Here is an 18,637-nt window from a genome sequence, read left to right as displayed (position 1 = left end):
ACCTATTTAACACAGCACTAAAGCCTACCATATTTAGTAACATATAGGGTTGAATTAATGAGACATTCATTATATGTAAAGAAGAATCTAATTTTAAATGCACACAAACCATAGGTGACAAATTAACTTACAATCCCAATATCTTTATTCTAAGTTTAGAGTTGCATATTTATTTTTGCAAATCAAGAGAGTGTCTGAAGCTTCTGGTTCTGTCTCAGTGGTTTAGGGTACTCCAAAAAGTCTGAAACTCTGACACCTGTAAATTGGCTTCCCATAATCACATTAAAAATTTAACCCATCTTTTAGAGTAATAATTCAACGATTTTTGGGAATATGCATAGCATCTGGATTTGAATGACCAAAAGCCAACACAGCTGCTTTTGGAGCACAGCTTTTCCTCGTCCCTAACCCTCGCTGTCTCATTCTCTTTGTTGATATTGTTCAGCAAACAACCAGTGAATACATTTTGAACCTGTATGATTTTGTAAGAAGCTGAAGACCTCCCTCATGTGTATCCTCCATGAAGTTCAATAGACATCCATTCTTCTGAATCTAAACAGACAATCTCCACTTTTCTCCTAAGTTAAATATGGGCAGATGGATACAGAGGGCATAACTTACCTCTGGATTTAATTTCCCTCTCTTATTTATAATGTCAAAATTAGCAGAACAAACACAAAACAGAAGGACAGTGGGAGGTGGGGCTTGGAGCCTTTATGGAAATACATCAATCTGCAGAAACGGAGTGTGTCTCTCTGCAAACAAACTGTGTAACCAGTCAAAAGCTATAAATATGCACAAGAAACAAAAATGTAGCAGAAAGAGGATGCCAAACATACTGCATCTTTTGGACAACAATGACAGCATCTGTCTTCCCAACAAATTATGAAGATCAGCATGCGATTTCTCCATAACATACAAGTTTCCAGAATTTTTCAACACAGCAAAGCATTGAACCCAATCCTGTTTCCACTGAAGTCAGTGATAAATCTCCCAATGCAAACAGGAGAAATAACCTTCCTTTTGAAAAAGAAAACATTCCTAGGAGGAAAAAACTTACCCATCTCTAAAACCTTCAAGCACTCTGTCGAACTGAATTTTTTTCCTCAGAACTGATGCAATACATTTTGCCTTTATATATAACACCCCCAGTCCAAACACACACACGCACACACACACAGAGACACACACACACACAAATATACATATATACATATATATATATATATATGCAAATATACAGCAAATGACTAAAAGACATACTGAAGGCCTGGAAAACCTGCCTCCATTTCTTAGCTCTAAGCCAAAGTTAAGAGATGATTTAATCATAGCGGGTAAATACTTATGTAGGATAAAACTACACTAAAAAAAGATATTCCTTTAAAGATATAACCCAACTGCATCACCAAAATCAAAAGCTATACAGATTCAAAACAAGAAGGGCAATTGTATGGAAAAGTTAAATGATAAATATAACAAATGCTTGATCAGCTTCCCAAAAGATGTGATGGGTACTCTGTTACAGGCATCTTCAAGGGAGGATCTGTGGTCCTACACACAGATAAGTGCCAACTTAATACAGAGCTGTGGATTTGACGTAGCAGTTCATCTGCTGCCCCTATAATTCAGGGGATCAAACTTTAGAATCATAATAGCCATTCCAACTTTAACATCTACAGGAAAAGGTAGGACTTGGATTTTAAATAGAAAATCCTCACAGGAAAGTTAAATGCTTAATAATGACTTATCATTGCTAGAGATTTTCATCAACAATCCAAATAGTAATATAATCCAAAGTGCATTTGGGCTGCTGTACCTGTCCTGTTCTTGCTGCAGGTGATCTGGGTAAAAAGATTACTGTCCCAATCAGGTTTCAGATACCCAGCATCACTTTCCTAGCCAGTAGTTTCAACTTTTCTCCCATCTTCTCCCCTCCTTCCTTACACTGCTTCTGTTTCTCAATTTACTGGACGAACTACTTCCTAACCCAATGCTTTCAAAATGAACTGGTCTAAAAATCCTGCTCTTAAATCATTTAAACTAGCCTAGCTAAAGAGATTACTTTTTTCTTGCTTGCTATACAGCCCTGCTCCATATTTCTACAGGTAAGTAGTGTAATCTCTTTGTAACACCATTTACCCTCTCATCAGCTGTTTACCTAGAGAGAGGTTTGCACTAGATTGTTTACGACTGTATGAGAATGTCATATCTAGCAAAATATACTCCCATGCTCAATTTGGTCATTTCAGTGCTACTTTAATGGAAATACTAATAACTTGACATTCTTATTATTTTCTAATATAGCTAGGTTAAGTATATTGTGTCATCAGTACCTATTATTTTATGAATTGTTAACATTTTTTCAAAGATGCTATGCAAATGTTGGAAAAGAAAAAATAAGTATGATTGAAAGATTTCTAGATTCATTGATGATATTTAAGTCCAGATAACAACAAATCTCAATCATTTCTTCAAAATACCAGGAGAAAAACAGCTGTCAAATGTTCCAATATGAGCACTAACTGTTAAGATCTTCAGCTGCTTAATGTTCACAGGCACAAACATTTTCAAATTATGGCTCACTTCACCAAGGCTAGAGTCTTCCAAACAAAACTAAGCAAATCATTGCTTGCAGCACACAATACCAATCCAAAGCATGAATACATGTTATTTCAATTTTCAGCGATGACAGGTTTGCTAATATACCCACAAGACTGAAGTCTGAAACGCATACTTACACAAGTAACCTTTCTACATGTGACTGTACCAGCTGAACTCAGAAGTATCCACAGACTATTTGCAGAGGTTCTTGGGTGGAGCTGTATTTAACACTTTGTACCGGTGACATGAATTTGTCTGCTGTATAAACCATCAGATAAACCATCAGATGGCTCTAACTATGGCAAACTGTGTGGGTGTGTAGGGGGGAGAATATAAATCATGCAGAAGCAATTGCCTATTTGCTACTTTTGTTTTAACCAAGACTTTAATTCCTTTTGTATTAGTCATAAGTCATGATATTAGCAAAATACATAGATAATCCCATTTTGCCAAAACATTACTGGGCTGCGGGAAAAAGAAACTACCGCTTCCCGTAAACGAGCTTGCTTTGAACTTCCAGGAACTGCAGTTCTTTAATATAAAAAGCTGACAAGTAAAAAAAAAAAAAACTTAAATATTTATTTTATTTTAGGAAAACATTTACTTTTAAATATGAGGATAAAGCCCAATGACTTGATTCCTAAATTTACTTCAGGTCAGGTTGTGTGTGGTTGCTTCACAGTTAAGGGTGGAGGAAAGAAGGGAAAGGGATGCAAAAGAACACGGGAGCCCTCCCTGCTCCTACTTTCTTACAGAAAGGCCAAAGCAAGAACTGCCCTTTGCCTGTTCCCAAAGGTTGCAAAAAAGGCATAAAGATAGGAAAACAGCTCTGATCTGGGGATGATCCCTTCAGGCTTTGCCATTAACACTGCCCAGTCTACAAGCTTGAAATCAATGGGAATGCACCCTGGGCACATGCCCCAGCGAATCCAGGGGACACTTTGTTGGCTGGCAAGCAATGCATTTACTGCAATTGCACAGGCAGCTAATGAAAGTGCAAATATAGGACCAGTGGCTTTTGTACAATCTGGATATGGAAATACATATGTACAAATAATCTTCTCTCCACAGGAAGGGAAGGTGGAAGGAAGCCCTAAACTTCATTTCTGTGAAGAATTGTTTTTTCCTTAAATGTCTGCCTGCCCTTTTCTGGTGCACAGATTTCAAGCAGCTGTCTTCTGTGCTGCTGTGTGATGATAAAGTCTGTGAAGCATCTTGCAAGCAAAAAACTCTTAGAAAGTGTTTTCAACAGACCGTGTACAGGGCATAATATTGCACAGCCCAAGATTTCTTCATGATACGACATTTTGAAAACAATGGTGGTCTTCATCAGAGCAGGAAAAAAAAACAATTTTTTTTTCTTCCTTCAATAAGAGAAAAATGGCCTTACTGAGATCAACTGGATACAAGAACAGTTCAGCAAGGAAAATCCACACGTAATTACAATCCCTGCTGGGAGTGACAGTTTATTAGAGAGGATCTTCCATTTTTCATTTGGAAGGGATGTAGAAGAAAGTAAGATAGGCCTCAGAGACAGAAGTGTTCAGGAATCTCTTTGGGCACAGAGAAGCTCTCCTCCTTCAGTGACCCATTCCAGCTGCTCTGCCTAGGAGAGCTTGCACTTCCACAGCCATTTCACAGACTTCTTGTCTCTGAAGCTAAGCCCTTTAAAGACACCAATACCACATCTTTATTTCCCAGCCAACACATCACTACAAGCACTTATCAGAAAAACGTACCAATAGTGGTGGGTTTTTTTTTGTTTTTTTTTTTCTGATGGCCCCTTGCCCTGTTGCTAGGACAATATCAATACCACTGTTGCCAGCGGCAAATTATTTGTTCCGGCAGCATAATACTCCAGGGCTCACTTTTCTGAACTTGTAATATTTCTGCTTTTGAAGCAGATCTTCTCAAGAAAACAATGAATTCAGTGCTCTCCCCCAAAAGCCTTTGTGGAAGCTGAAGACGATGGCCATAGTACACATCCATCTGTGGTCATGACCTCAAAAGACTCATGTGATACCAGTGTTCTTGTTGACCATTTCTTTCCGACCTAGATGCACAACATGTCATTTTCAGTAAGCAGTGGCATTACATGTACTTTAAATCATAATGACTTTTTTGTTTAGTTTCATTCAGCTCTCTCTATTCCTATAAGCCTCACATTGCAACAGCTAAAGTCTCAGTTTTCCACTAAATAGATGGTCTACAGGTAAGGAACTTTGGTTCATTGGTGCTGTACTGTAATTTCACCGTACTAAGTATAGATCAGAGTCTGACTCCTCAGCATTTTTCAATAGCTTCTCTATTATTTTAACACCATACTCTTGTTATATGCAGTCCAAGGCCTTGGTAGGATAAAAGGTTACATTCCAAGCCCAAACTTCCCTGCAAATTACTAGTTTACGTTCACTAGACTGCAGCCTCTTGTCAGAGATTTCTCTGTGAAGTACATCACCACTAGTTCAAAAAAAAAAAAAAAAAAAATCCACAATCACCTGTTCATTCTTCTAGCAAACCAAATCATCATCTGGAAAAAGGACTAATGATCCAAAATAAACCTAGAGGGTTTTTCAGGCAGTGTCTGCAGATCTAGGGCTATGCTGTATTTTGGCGGAATCTTTTTTTTTTCCTTGGTACCCCTAATACGGACTCTTATAGCTGGTAGTACAAGAGGCAGAAAAGCATCATAAACAGGCTGATTGTTTTGCCAAGCGTCCGGGGTTTTCTGACCCTTTTTGAGAGAAAAGGCAGTCTAGATATTAACTCTACAGTTTTTTAGGCTTCAGACTCCACCACTAGGCTATTGTCCGAGTTTCAAACAGACAGTGAGGGCTCGGGTTTTTTTTAATAAATGGTTTCCCCATCACCACCTTGGAAGCAGCACTGTTCTAAGGTGCAGTTGTTACCTATTTGTTCTCAGCTGACGTAATAACTACACACCCGTCCAGACTAGCTTGAGTCTTGTGCCATCCAATTAAATCTATTTCATTCCATTGCTCACAGCATCTTTAACAAAGTAAACACTTAAGGTACTTTGGCACCCATTAAAAGCAAATCAGTACTATTAGCACAGTAATGAGTAATAGTCATTAAGTACTACTCAGCTCAGTGGGAAGTATTCTGTAATGGAAATCCATGGAAAATTTTAAAACTCTGGATAAGTAGAAAGAAACAAAACAACAAACAGCTCCCCAAAACAACTCTTGCTAGAGGATCGGTTAAACCTTGTTAAATTTGCATTGCCCTTTCTCATTTTAATTTAAAAACCCTATATACTTTTTTCTTTGGCATTCAGAAATTCTTGACCAGACAGACGGTTTCTTGAAAAAGCATTTGATAATGTTGTACTTTTACCGTCATTGAACGCTTCTGGCCTGAATCCATTAAGGATCTCATCAAAAGATCCTGTACGTGTCTACATTGCAGAGCCTCCAAGTAAAGACAGAACCCAGGATCTTTTTTCCTCCGAGGTATGGGCCCTAACCTTAAGGCTACAAACTCATGCTGCTACCTGCTCTCCTGCTTCCTCTACCCCAAGGCTTATTTGGGGTAGAACACCACCATTTGGGGTGGAACAGCAGTCGCTCTCCAGAGGAGTTTCCAAACTGCCAGGGCAGGCAGGCCTCTCTCCTCGGTGCACCCCATAACCTCTTCCACTGGTCCCCAGCTCTGCAGCTGCCTCGGGGCAGAGGCAGAATGTGTTAGGAAGGCTTACGGAAGCATTAAGAGGACCAAAATAATGCCATCCTAATAATATCAGGAAATTGAGATATACAGACATAACTTGCTCTGGGTATGCATGCATTATTATGAGACAAAATACATTCTGGTCACAAAACTTAGACATTTAACAAGTCAGATATTTTATTAAATCAAATTCAAAATGTCAGGAAGACCTTGCTATAAATATGCTCAGCATGACAGCATTCGTAGGGTTGCAAAGGTTCCCGACATGCTGTTATTTTAATGCATCATTTATTTCTTAATTATTTTTGTGTCATCTCATCATTTCTTGTTCTATCAGGACAGTGCTGGTGAAGGAAATTTGCTGTTCCCATGCATATTTTGTTCATTTGTGCTTTCTCCGTGATTCCTCTGTGCCAATATCGTAGCCACAATCCTGCTCCTACCCAGCTGTCAGTACAGGCCCTATGCTATTCTGTCTGGATGTTTCTAGCAAGAACCCTGCCCCGAGCTGCGTTTTCCATGCAGATGCAGCACCTCACAGTCCCAAAGGAGCATGGGCAAGACTCTGATTTTTCAAAGATATATTCAAAAACCCATTTCAGCTATAGAGGATGTATTAAAATCCCTTGCTTACCTGGTGTGCTGCTCTAAGAAGTATTCAAGTCTTAGTGTCAGTTAGCATCTAAATCCTTTTCTGGAACCCCAGATCTGGACTGGCCATCAGTATTCTTCTGGAGAGAGAAGGGGGAGTGGAGGGTTCCTGCCCCAATGATGCATTCCAGCTTGGGACCTTCCCAAAAATGCAGCAATGATGTTTTCTCTATGTGACCAGAGGAAGAAGAGATGGTGACCACTTTTATCATGAATCTTGATACCACAGTGATGTGAGGATCCAGAGTCTAGTTCATGCTCTGCCCTGGTGGGATACAAAGCCACCACCTTAATCCTTCTATAAGCCTTCTGAACACATTCTGCCTCTACTCTGGTCCTTAGTACATTTTCACTTAGAACACATTCCTCTTAGAAAAGAAGAACATAATTGGGAAGTCAGGAAAAGTTTAGGGATTCGAGCTCTCCCCTAAACTTGTAACAGAAATGATTCCAGCAGATTACTGAAGTCTTATGGTACAAATGAAACACAACATGCAGAAAAGTTAGTGTTTTTTTCCTCCCAAAGCTGTAAAACAACAACAGCACAGATAATTTTTCTGGATGCAGAAAAGGACAGCTTTAGAAGGCTATTCATAAAAGAGTAATTTTATATATTTGAGTCATCTATAATGAATGACAGTCGGCCACCATTTTTTGCACAGAACAATATTGCATAGTGTTATTCAGTACAACCCTCTGCAGTTACATGCAGTTTCTCAGACCTACAGTTGTCATATTTGTTTCTGCTCTTCTCTACAGCACAAGTTACAGAAAGATTCTTTTCTATCATCTCCTCTACCTCATCCTCTCCCCTCAAATATTTTTTTGACTTTTGTTTAGACTTGTGGTCTTTATGGAATATTTCTGTTTTTTTCAGAGCCCTCCTAGTCTGTGCATGGTTAGAAAAATACTCTTTTAGTCCTTTTATCCAGAGTTCTGTTTGTAAATGGATGAATGACAAATCTCATACCTTTTCCTTAAGAAATAAGTTCTACTTGAAAATACAGAGGCATTGCAGTTCAGTTAGAGATTTTATGGATGTCTCATATCTGAGAGAAAAGAGAAAGTTGAGGTCAAATTTTCACTCTCCTGGCTAGGTTCATAAGTAAACCAAAAGGGGACAGAAGAGGTCACAAGCGGGTTGACTCCAAAGGAATTGCTTGACTCTCTGGGCACTTGTCTGTTTTCAGGTGCAATCCCATCATAAAATTGGAACTGGTGAGGATTAAAAAAAATCTCACCCCTGTGCCTGCCAGAAGTACAATAAAGTTTCCTCTTCAGTATATACACCGAGATCAAGGCTGGTTGAGCAGTTCATGAAACTTATTGAACTGATTATGTGAAATTGATCTATTACTGAATGCCTTCAATGCTGAGTAAATAAAATGTCTGTTCCCAGTCTAGAACTACTGACATGCACAGTAATCATGTAGTCAACCTAAATGACCTCATTTTCTGGAAGAAAATTAAAACAATAGAATAGACAGAACCTTAAACACAAGCTGATTTTACCCATATGGGCTGCCAGACAAAAGCTGGAGCAGTGGAAAAGCTACTAGTAGAAAAGACAAGGAGAAGTTGTGCAAAAAGTTGCTCTTACAAAAATTGCCTGCTGTCTGGGAAGGTGAGCTGGCGCCGGGAGCGTAGCAAAGATGCTGAAGCAGGGGAGGCCGAGCCCTTGAAAGGGATCTCAGATTCCTGAAGGCACCATGCCCAGAGCAGCAGAGCCTCAGGGATGGACTGCACACCGGTTTCTTCCTCTGCACAGATTTGTACATCTCCTGCACTCTGTTTATGAAACAGATAAAGCCACCTCTGCAAAAAACAGAGTTTGCTTCAACTGTTAAGCTCCTACATGGACCAATCATAAGGGGTGTTTTGTAGAGGCAGTTTCAAAGGGACAGGGGTGTTACATGATTAAGCAGAATGACCCAGCAGCCACTGACAGGGTCTCAGCCCATACAGTCCTGATCTGCCCAAAACCAAAGGTTTTAAAAATCTTAGTGAAACAGCCCATCTTTTCAGACAGTTGCTTGCTTAGAGTTTAGCCTAATTAACAACAAAGAAAATATCTTACACATTTTACAAAATCATAATGGTATTTTTTCTGAATAAATCTCAAATGGAATATAATTGACTGTCCTCTATTTATACACAACTGAAAGTAAATATGTATATTTCAAAATATATTTTATATTCCAAATATATTTAACAAAATCCAGACTGCTCAAAACAGATTAGGAGAAGGTAATTTCAACCCTTATCAAAACATCCAGATACCAAAGCTGTGAGGGAAACTTCTACAAAAGGATTAACAAAGAAATTCTTAACTCATCCCAAGGCACCTGAGCCTTTCACAAGAGCTATTCCAACACTAATCTGCAAAGCAAATATTAAGAGATACCCTATGGGGATCTCAGCAGTAATCCAGCTACATTTTCACACAATCATTTTAGATTTTTCAGATGTCCAAACTCCTAATCGTATTCCTATTTGCAGCCATTAGAGCTTGACTATCACACATAATGACAACCTGTGCTGGCTGACCAGGCTGTAGAAAAGCCATTTCCCTGACTCCTAAACTCAGTCACACATCAAAGATGGAGAAGCACATATCTATTCCTCTTGCACTGGCTGATATGTAGAAGTATTTCTTCCTTTAAAAGGATGAAAAACTGGCTTTTGCCTTAAGATTTATGTCTTGCGCTTTTGTCTGGCAGCTAAGGTGCCAGATTGCCCTTTTCCAGGGACACTGCTGTCCTGTCCAGCATGGGTCTGCAGTGGAAAAGCTTTTCCTGCATGTAAGGATAGTTGCTTACTGCTGCAGGGACATTCCCCCCACAGATCTTCAAGGTTTACATTTCCCCGAGCATATGCCAATTTATAAACTAATAGAAACAATGCAGATCAGAGAAGAATGCTCTACTCTTCTTCTCCATTTAAGTTCTCTTTTTATTAAATACAGAATGATTTGCTGAAGACATCAAAACTAAGGATGACACAGGATAAGAAAGCTTCAACTTGTTTTTGTCACCTTACAAAGACAGTTTAAATCTACTTTTTAATAAGCATTTCTAATCCTCCTAGCTTCTTCAACCTAATTATCCTTGACAGCATAGTGGCTAGTCTCCAAGATTATATTTATACTTTATCTAGTTGAAAAAGAGATGTAGGGAATGGCATATCAGACAAGGAGATTTCTTGCTATTTCAGTGATACTTTGTGACACAAGTTCTTGAAGAGCAAAACATATGAAGGTCTAATTCTTCCCTTTTGCTAGATCTAGAAACCTGATTTTGGATTTTCAGTTCCTTCTCTGCAGCGGGAACATTCACACTTACGTAAGGGTGAGTGGGAGCACACACAATGCAGATGGTAGGGAATATATCCTCTCCACAAGTTGATGGTTTACGTTCTCCTCTGCAGCAGAAAAGGGTCTATGTTTGTCCCCACTTACCTCCTTTAATTAAAGGTTAATATAGTCAACAGGACTCAGGAGTAACTGAAGTTGTAGCTGAGACACTTACTGTGGGTCTTGAGTATAGGCAAATCTTCTCTCATAAGCTGCAAGTTTGGGAATTACAGTAATAGCTACAGCAGATTTTCCTTTTTGTGTAAAGGCAAAAAGGTATATTAACAGTTATACATTCTGGATTTTTCAGTTTGCCTTCTCCTTCCCACACTTCATGACTACCATGTGAGGCTTCGGACTTCTATGTGCATTGCCAAGGACCAAACATTTTCTGCTAAATGTTAAAAAAGGAAAAGCATGATCATAAATCGTTCCAAGATGAATCTTGAAGAATTGGAGGGTGCGGGGGAAGGAAACAATGCTGTTGGCAATTTACTTTTTTTTTTTTTTTGCAAGACATACTTTAAAATATGTAACAGTAACAAAAACAAAGCTGTGATCTGATTCACTTTCTTGTGCTAACAAGCATTTGAATCTAGGTTATTTTTTTCTTGAATCAGAAAAATCTATTTTATCATCATCAGCAGAAACACATAAGTGCTGCGTTCATGGACAGAGATGTGATTATTAAAAAAGAGTAGATGGTCGTATTGAACATTCCTTCTTCAAAATATTCTTGCAAAGATTAACTGAAACAAGTTTGATGCATTCCCTTATCTCTAGTACCTCTTTGATATTTGGAATAGGAGCAAAAAGAATCATGGCAGCTGTGATCGAGCCTAGATATTCAAAATAACCAACAGGGAAAGTACACGATCAATTGTATAAATGGCAAACTACAACACAATTTGGTGCTCTCATGATGCTCTACTTGAGGGAATACAATCTAGTTTTTGAAGATGAACACTTTGTCATTTCTTTCTGGTTATTTCTGGAGAGTTCCTTACTGTTGTGCAAACAGTTGGCTTCCCTTATTGTTGAATGTCTTCAGGACACACAAAGAACTAAATCAATGCCTTACTATCTGCATCCTTAAGCTATGGAAATGACTGCAGCTTTGGAGGCACCACTGGAGACATACACAAGGACAAAGATGCATGAAAGCTTATCAGTTTCAGATATTTATTCTTGAAACTCTAGGCTGCAATAGCATCTGGAATGGCTCTGCAGGTGGGCACCTCATCAGAGAATAATTACTCCTCATCCCACAACAGCTTTGGGTGAGAGACATTTGGACTTAATTGCAAACTGAAAAGGAAAGCTGCATGCTATACACTTCAGCACCACTTAGCACTGTGGGTATCATAAGAAACAGAAAGTCATCAAAAGCTGATATACAGCAGCACTACTCTTTCCTCTCTCACTAACCTTCTGCTCCTGAAGGCATCAAATAGGTTCAAACAGAACTAAACAAAAGCAAAGCAAGTCTTGTGTTCCAAACATGACACCCAGCAACACAAGGCAAACAGTCCTTGAAACAGCCCCCAAATCAGGATTAACAAGGGTATTTGATCTTTCAAACTTTCTTAACAGATTATGTCATTATCTCCCTCCCCCCACCCTTTGATCCCTTGCTTCCCAAGTTTAAAAATTGTTTCATGGTTTCAAACTATTTTTGATAGCCAAAATCCAGCCCATACTTCTGACATCCAATATATTTGCTGCCTTTATGCACACAGTGAGGGGTGTGACTTAAGAAGGCTCCTAGATAGGAAGTTATTTTGGAGATATTGTATACATTGCTGATTATCATGAACAATTTCCAAGGGGGAGGTGCAGCCAAAAAAAAAAAAAAACCCTTTAGAAAGCTGTCTGCCCTTGTGATTTTCAGTTCTTTGAAAAAGCACGAAAGAACAGAAAAGCACCCCTGGTGTGTGGTTAAGATAACTACAAAGGATCTATTCTTACCAGGTTTCTTCAGTAAAACGAGGGGTGCTTTGATTGCATTTTTTAACCTTGCTAATCTGACAGATATTGATGGATAATTTGGAACAGCCAAAATAATCTTTGTTCTAAAAACACTAACTCGTACATGTTATATCCAGATGTTTTACTAGATTCTTAATAGATATCAAAGCTTTCTTTAAATACTTGGAAATTGCATTTTATACAGCTAACAGTGCTTGCAAGCAGGGGAGGGAGGAAGACGACAACAAGAGTTCCATTAAGAGCAGCTTAAAAAGCAGTATTTATGCCCTCCAACATGGACATTCTAAACATAAAGAAACCCACCCCCTTTGCTTCTGCCTAATCATGTTTGAAAACTAACAGCACCAAGATTCTTAATTAGCAATCAGGGCCTTGCAGGCAGGTCTTTCCAATAGGTATAGGAACTTGTGCATAAATACTCCAGTGTTGACTGCCCTCCACCCCCTACCATCGGGCTGCACCAGCACAGCACAGGCAGCCCAGCCTGCCAGGACAGGTTAGCCCAGAGCAGATTGCCAACATGGAGACAGCCCCTCACTCCCAACAGCTAGTCCTTAATCTCCACAGGTTAAGGGCTACAGAGTGTTGCTCCTCCACTGAGATTTAAGCAGGGAGGAAATCTTTTGTCTTTGTTGTCTTTGTGGGGACCTAGGAGAGGCCCCCCCCCGTCCCCAGCAGTGCTCTTTACGAGTAGGAGACAATGAATGAAAGTTAGGAATAAGACACCATAGTTCACATCAGTGCTGTCTGCTCCCTGACAGCACCCGAGCCATGAAGACAGGAGAACACTTGAATGGAGAATACACACAGCTGGCTGAAAGGAAAGAGCCACTTGCACATGGCAAATAAAGACATTCAGAGAAATCAGAAATAGACACAGAAGAACAAGCAGAGCAGCAGGTTGAAGTGTGTGTTTGCGAAATGTGATGCTGTGCAACTCAGAACTTCTCAGTCACTGAAAATTGTTGCCTCAGTTGGACTCTGACCAGCTCCTGATGGTTGAAGCTTCATGTTCTGTCTATTCTGCTTTGCAGTCACCACTGGATAAACTCACTAAGGAAGGTATTCATCCCCTTGTTAGACAAGTGGGCAATCATAAAACATACCACTTCTACCCCAGGATGAACAATGATCTTCAACTTGATAAGCCTTTTAGTAGAAAACCCTCCTAGTAGAAAAATAGACAACTTGCAATGCACACAAAATGTGATGAGTATCAAGCACAAACAGAACTACTCTGCCAGGAGTCAGAGCAGAAGATCTGCTGCTGAAGTGTTGTGTTCCCCTCCTAAGCACATCAACGAAATCAAACAGTTGTTGATAAAAGTGGATACTGCAATAGAGAAAAGGATCTCCTGGGAAAGCTGGACCAGGTTATTCTTGTTTGTGGCTGTGTATAATAGTGTAAAACCTTGGGAAGTTACCAGGACGTAATGTATTACAAAATCAGTTTCAGATGATTCACTGGCATAAAGAAAGCTACTGGGCTGAAGTGCTGACTGCTCTTCTAGTTTCACATACTGTAATCTGGAAATGAAAAGGGCATTAGCATTGCAAGCTTATATTCTGGCTGGTAGTGCCCAAAAGCATATCTGACGGTTATTTGGCAACTAAGGTCAAACGGAGTCTCAGCATTGCTCTCAGCATAAAGGCAGCCACATGAACACAGTAGCTGGGCTCTCCATACCCCGGCACCCATATTGGAAGTTATATGAAAATTAAATTCCCCTTTCAATCTCCGAGGTGTTCTCCATGTTACATAGACCATAATCATGTGGTTTTAAATAAAAGATTTTTCCTCCATTGCTTTTGGAATCCAAATATGGCAGCACAAGCCCCCTTCCCACACTGTGGACTCCTATCTCACTAAAGCTTCATGCGATGACAAAGGATAAGTAGGAACAGTTGACCTCAACACCCATCTGTCAGCAGCTGTAAAGAGCAACGCAACCCTTCCTCCCAAGGCTGGGCTCCTACAGGAGGGAATGCAAGATCCAGGAGAGTTTTCATTAACGATGTGAAGTGTAACACAGGAACAGAGATCTTTCTGAGCTGATGAGACAGCAGACCTGGTGCTCTCTGGAGCTGTTCAGAAAAATTTCAATCATTTACATAAAAGTAGAGAAGAGAGCTGTGCTTGCCAAGACAGAATCTGAAAAAGGGAACTATTAGAAAAATGTACTCTTTAAAAGACCTTTATTTTGGTTGCACAGTTACAGTTCTGAAGTCCATTTATTTTTACAGTTAAATTGTTCCCAAATAAAATTTCATAGCTCACCATGTAGACAGTGCATTCTCTATCAATCTAGTGTATAAGAACTTTATAAAATACAGATTAAGTGCCTTTTTCACCTGTACACTTTTCAGATTAGTGCATCAACATCAATTAAAAAGGCAAATAGATTAATTGGCAAAAAAGTGTTCAGTTACATTTCTAATATATTAGTAAAAAATGGCACAAAAGGAAAAAGGTCATTTTAAAGACTATAAGCATTATCAAACTTCTTAAGCAGTTCAAATCAGTTCAACTGATTAAGAATTTATTTTCATATACCACTGTTGAACTTGGAATTTAACTTGTAATCTTCTTTTCCCCAGATGTATAAAACACCTCACATACAACTTCAGGTCTGTTCACAGAAACTGAATCACAGCAGTTTCAGAACAGTGACATTCAAGTGTAGTTAGGAAGTTGGGAATTTCTATTCTTCCCAGTAAATCTAATAATTCACAGACTAAAACTTATTTTCATCTAGCCAAGCTCATTGATGCACACTTCAGATGTGAAGGTATCAGGCGTGCACACATTAAACACAGTATTTCTTAATGCAAGAACTGAAATGAGAAATCCACACTCGCAAGTTACACCATCCACCCCACCTACCTTTGCAGGAGGCTTCGAGGCATAATGGCACTTAATGCCACATAAAGAGACACATGAAGCTTCTGAAAGATTTTAGGCAAACTGAAGGCTTAATTTGAAAGTTTCAGTTTTAAAAGAGAGAAATCACACCGACTTCAGCAACCTACATTTTATTTTTGAACCATCCGTAACAAATGGGCAGGTGGGTGGGCCAGAAGGGAAGGGAAAGAGATAGAAAGACATAACTAGCTTAAAAATAAAGTCCAAGATATGAATTTGTTGCCCCAAGCAACAATTCGGGAGTTTGTTTTGGCAGCAATATTTAGCAATACCCCCAAAGATAACTACCCCCCTCCTTCAAAACAAGTTATCAGGATTTTTGATTAGTCCCCTAAACCCCTAAGAGGCTTTTATGTTTAAGTTAACAGAACAGTTTATGAAGTTGACTGATTTTACTGATAAGAAGCACTCACATCCAAGAGGGCAGGCAGTTATACCAACTGGAGCACTGAGAATGTTACTTCTCAGGACAAAACAAAGTTTCATTAAAAAAAAAAAAGCAAGTGTGATGAAGTACAGAACCATTATTTTACTCAGCTTCACAATGAGAAAACCATGACTGTAGGAATTTCCTTTCATAATTTAAATACCAATTACAATGCTTTCTCCAGAGACTTATTTTGCAGATGCCCATATGACGATTCCAAGAATCAGTGCTCCAACAGCAAGTATAAGAATGAGGATGCACATTTTCTTTCGGGACCTTTGCTGCCAATAGAGAAGAAAAACAAGTTGATTGAAAATAGTACCATAAGACCAGAAGACCAGTCAAATGCTTTTACGGTCCTATTGCTTGTGTAATCCAAATAAAAGCTGTCCTTACAAACAACAATAAATCATATAAAGTTATTCAAGAGAAAAAGAGTAATTCATTCATGAATTAAATTTAAGGCTACATTATTCAACAGAACAATTTCAGCGGTACTTTCTAGCATACGTAATAAACTAAGGAAAGTGAATGCAGGAGCCTGGACAATGAATGAAAATAATTGGAATATTGGGGGAAAGAAAATGTGTGAGAGCATGTGGCCATGTACAGAGGAAAATGGATCTGCAATTTGCATAGCAGAGGAAGCAGGAATGGTCTTCTGGAAAAATTATTTAAAGACTATTAATATATACACAGAAGGGGACAAAGGATTGCCATTCTAGACTTCTGGAAGACTGACTCTGCATTCATTAATAGTGTTATTTTAAAGTTGTTTTTGTGAAGTTTCTTAGGGTTCAACTTGCCCTTAAAGAAAAAAAAAAAAGGCCTGAATAGATACCCAGTTATACTGATGTCACTACAATACCATGCAAGTCATGAGCATATCCAGAACTTCTAGCTCTCCCACACAGGTCTATCCCTTGAGATACCAGAGCAACCAAGATGAGGAGCAGGTTGCCATTTTTTATCTGAAGCAGCAGGAAAGGGAATAAAACATTTTACCAGTGGGTTTCACAGGCTTTTGCTGATATCAAAGGGATGCTAACACTCAAATCTTGGGATTCTAGGCCACAGCTCCAGAAGCAAAACCAGGCTTTGCTCTATTTGGCAGACATTCTTCTGGCTATTTCTTCTCCAGTACAGATGTCCTGTTGTTTGTTTTTCCTGCAGAACTACATCTGTCTCTATTCTTCACTGGAACAGAGTGTTCTCCACCCTGCTACCACCCAGGCTACTAAGCTTCTTGTTTTAGCCACTTTCTTCTAGTTCTGCTAAGTCTCACTGTCACTTCTCTCCTCCCATTGTCAAACTAAAGCTCTTCCCTTAGCTGTTTCATCATTTTCTTGCTAGAACTCAAACTCTTTGACAGAGCCCCTTCCATCTCTTATCTGTTGCCAGATGCTCTCCTTTCAGCTCTTACACTCCCAGTCTGTTCCTTTCTCATCCTGGAGACCACCTCTTACCAACACCGTGCTGAAGTCAAACATTATCCCTGTAACACTACCCAGGCAAGGTACTGGACTAAAGACATGGAGTTGTTATTTCCTCCTACACTTGACTGTCATTCCTATGAGCACTAAAGCAACAGCAGCAAAGTAGAAAGGAAAGAGAGGAGAAAAGCCTGGCTTTGCCCCTAAAACTCTGTGAACATACCCCTGTGGCAAACTGGTGGTGCAGATCCCATCCGAGCACACACAGGGGTTGTGCAGGTACCAAGCATGTGCAGCCTAGTCCCCACTAATATGCCTAGGCCTCTCCCAGTTCCTCAAGTGGGTCAGAGCATACACAGATATTAGCTGCTGAAATTAAAATAAGTCTCCTGAAAATGCAAATGATTTTTCAGAGGCTTGGAACAAGGCTGAGTTTTCAAGCAAAGGAAAATTTAAATCCAAAGCCAATGGCACAGTCCTGTCAAACAGAGGCCACCTCTGCTGAGTATCTTGTCTCTACTGTAAGTCTCTTGGTACAAAAGCTTGTCGAAAGCATGGAAAACATTTGAGGTCAGAAAATATTCATCCTTTCCTCCTCATTATGAAAAGCTTTTTGTACTACTCTATTTTAAATTTCAACCCAAAAAGTAATATCTTGCATTGAAAATTTTGGCTATTATTTCTGTTTTTATGAAACTTATCTGTATCAAAATAGAAGCTATCATTCATACTTCATAATGGGTTGTGCCAATTAATACCATCTGGAAAACAATTCGAGGATGCCTCCACCCCTTCTCCTTCCCGACTTCTTCTAAGATGAGCAGGCAATCCTTCAAATGTTTTGTCATTGATTTACTGGCCTGGCTACTACTAGAACACATAAGAAGATTTAAAAATCTAAAAACTAACTTTGACTGAAGAAGGAGGATTTATTACTAATAAGATTATTTCTAATCAGTGCCATAAATTAAAAAAAAAGGAGGTATTAAAAGATCTTTAAAAGGCTTTTCAAAAAGTTTGAGAGCTTAAAATACATTTTCAGGATCAGTGTAGCAATCAACAGAAGCAGAACTTACATAACTTTAAGAAGATTTTGCTTACATATACAGCAAAAATTGATGCTACTTCGCAGCACCTTCAGAAGACTTCCAATGATTTTTAGAGGCTCTTCCTCCACACATAGTCAACTCTTTCCTTCTTGGACTGTAAAGAAGGTTTTTTGTTTTTTTAAACTAAGGGTAAAACTCCTAGTGCTCTGAAACAACCTAGTTAATTTTATAGGAGACCAAAAGCTTACAGAGGTCACTGACTTTTGTTTCATAGTGACCTAGAAATACTGTCCTATTCTAATCATAAACCTTTAAGTGATTCTCCAAGCCTTGAGGAAAATGCTAAGCAAAATCTGAATTGCAAAAGTAAGTGGGAGTCAGGACTACTGAAAAAGGACAGTTACACACAACTGGCAGTTGGCATTGACATTACCTGGTAATTTGCTGCTCTTGCCAGCTGCTGGTTTGCCTGTTGGACATGTACATCTGCATTTTCCACATTGGCTTCTATGCTGTCTTTAT

The 18,637-nt window shown here is 39.2% G+C and overlaps 1 protein-coding gene across 2 annotated transcripts in view; it reads right to left on the bottom strand.

Annotated features, from left to right (window-relative positions):
- Window positions 1–14,462: 14,462 nt before the first annotated feature.
- STX7 (syntaxin 7) overlaps window positions 14,463–18,637 on the bottom strand; it is a 35,085-nt gene continuing 30,910 nt past the window's right edge. For both annotated transcript variants that reach the window (XM_067293704.1, XM_067293705.1), the window contains exons 9-10: window positions 18,549–18,631; window positions 14,463–15,914 (exon numbers count right to left, since the gene is read on the bottom strand). In XM_067293704.1, coding sequence (XP_067149805.1) covers window positions 15,822–15,914; window positions 18,549–18,631 — 176 coding nt within the window. In that variant the 3' untranslated portion in view covers window positions 14,463–15,821. The remainder of the gene's footprint in view (window positions 15,915–18,548; window positions 18,632–18,637) is intronic.

This window comes from Apteryx mantelli, chromosome 3 (assembly GCF_036417845.1).
Source record: "Apteryx mantelli isolate bAptMan1 chromosome 3, bAptMan1.hap1, whole genome shotgun sequence".
Taxonomy (NCBI): Eukaryota; Metazoa; Chordata; class Aves; order Apterygiformes; family Apterygidae; genus Apteryx; species Apteryx mantelli.
Note: the sequence above shows the minus strand (reverse complement) of the source record. Positions and strands in the feature narration are given on the sequence as shown.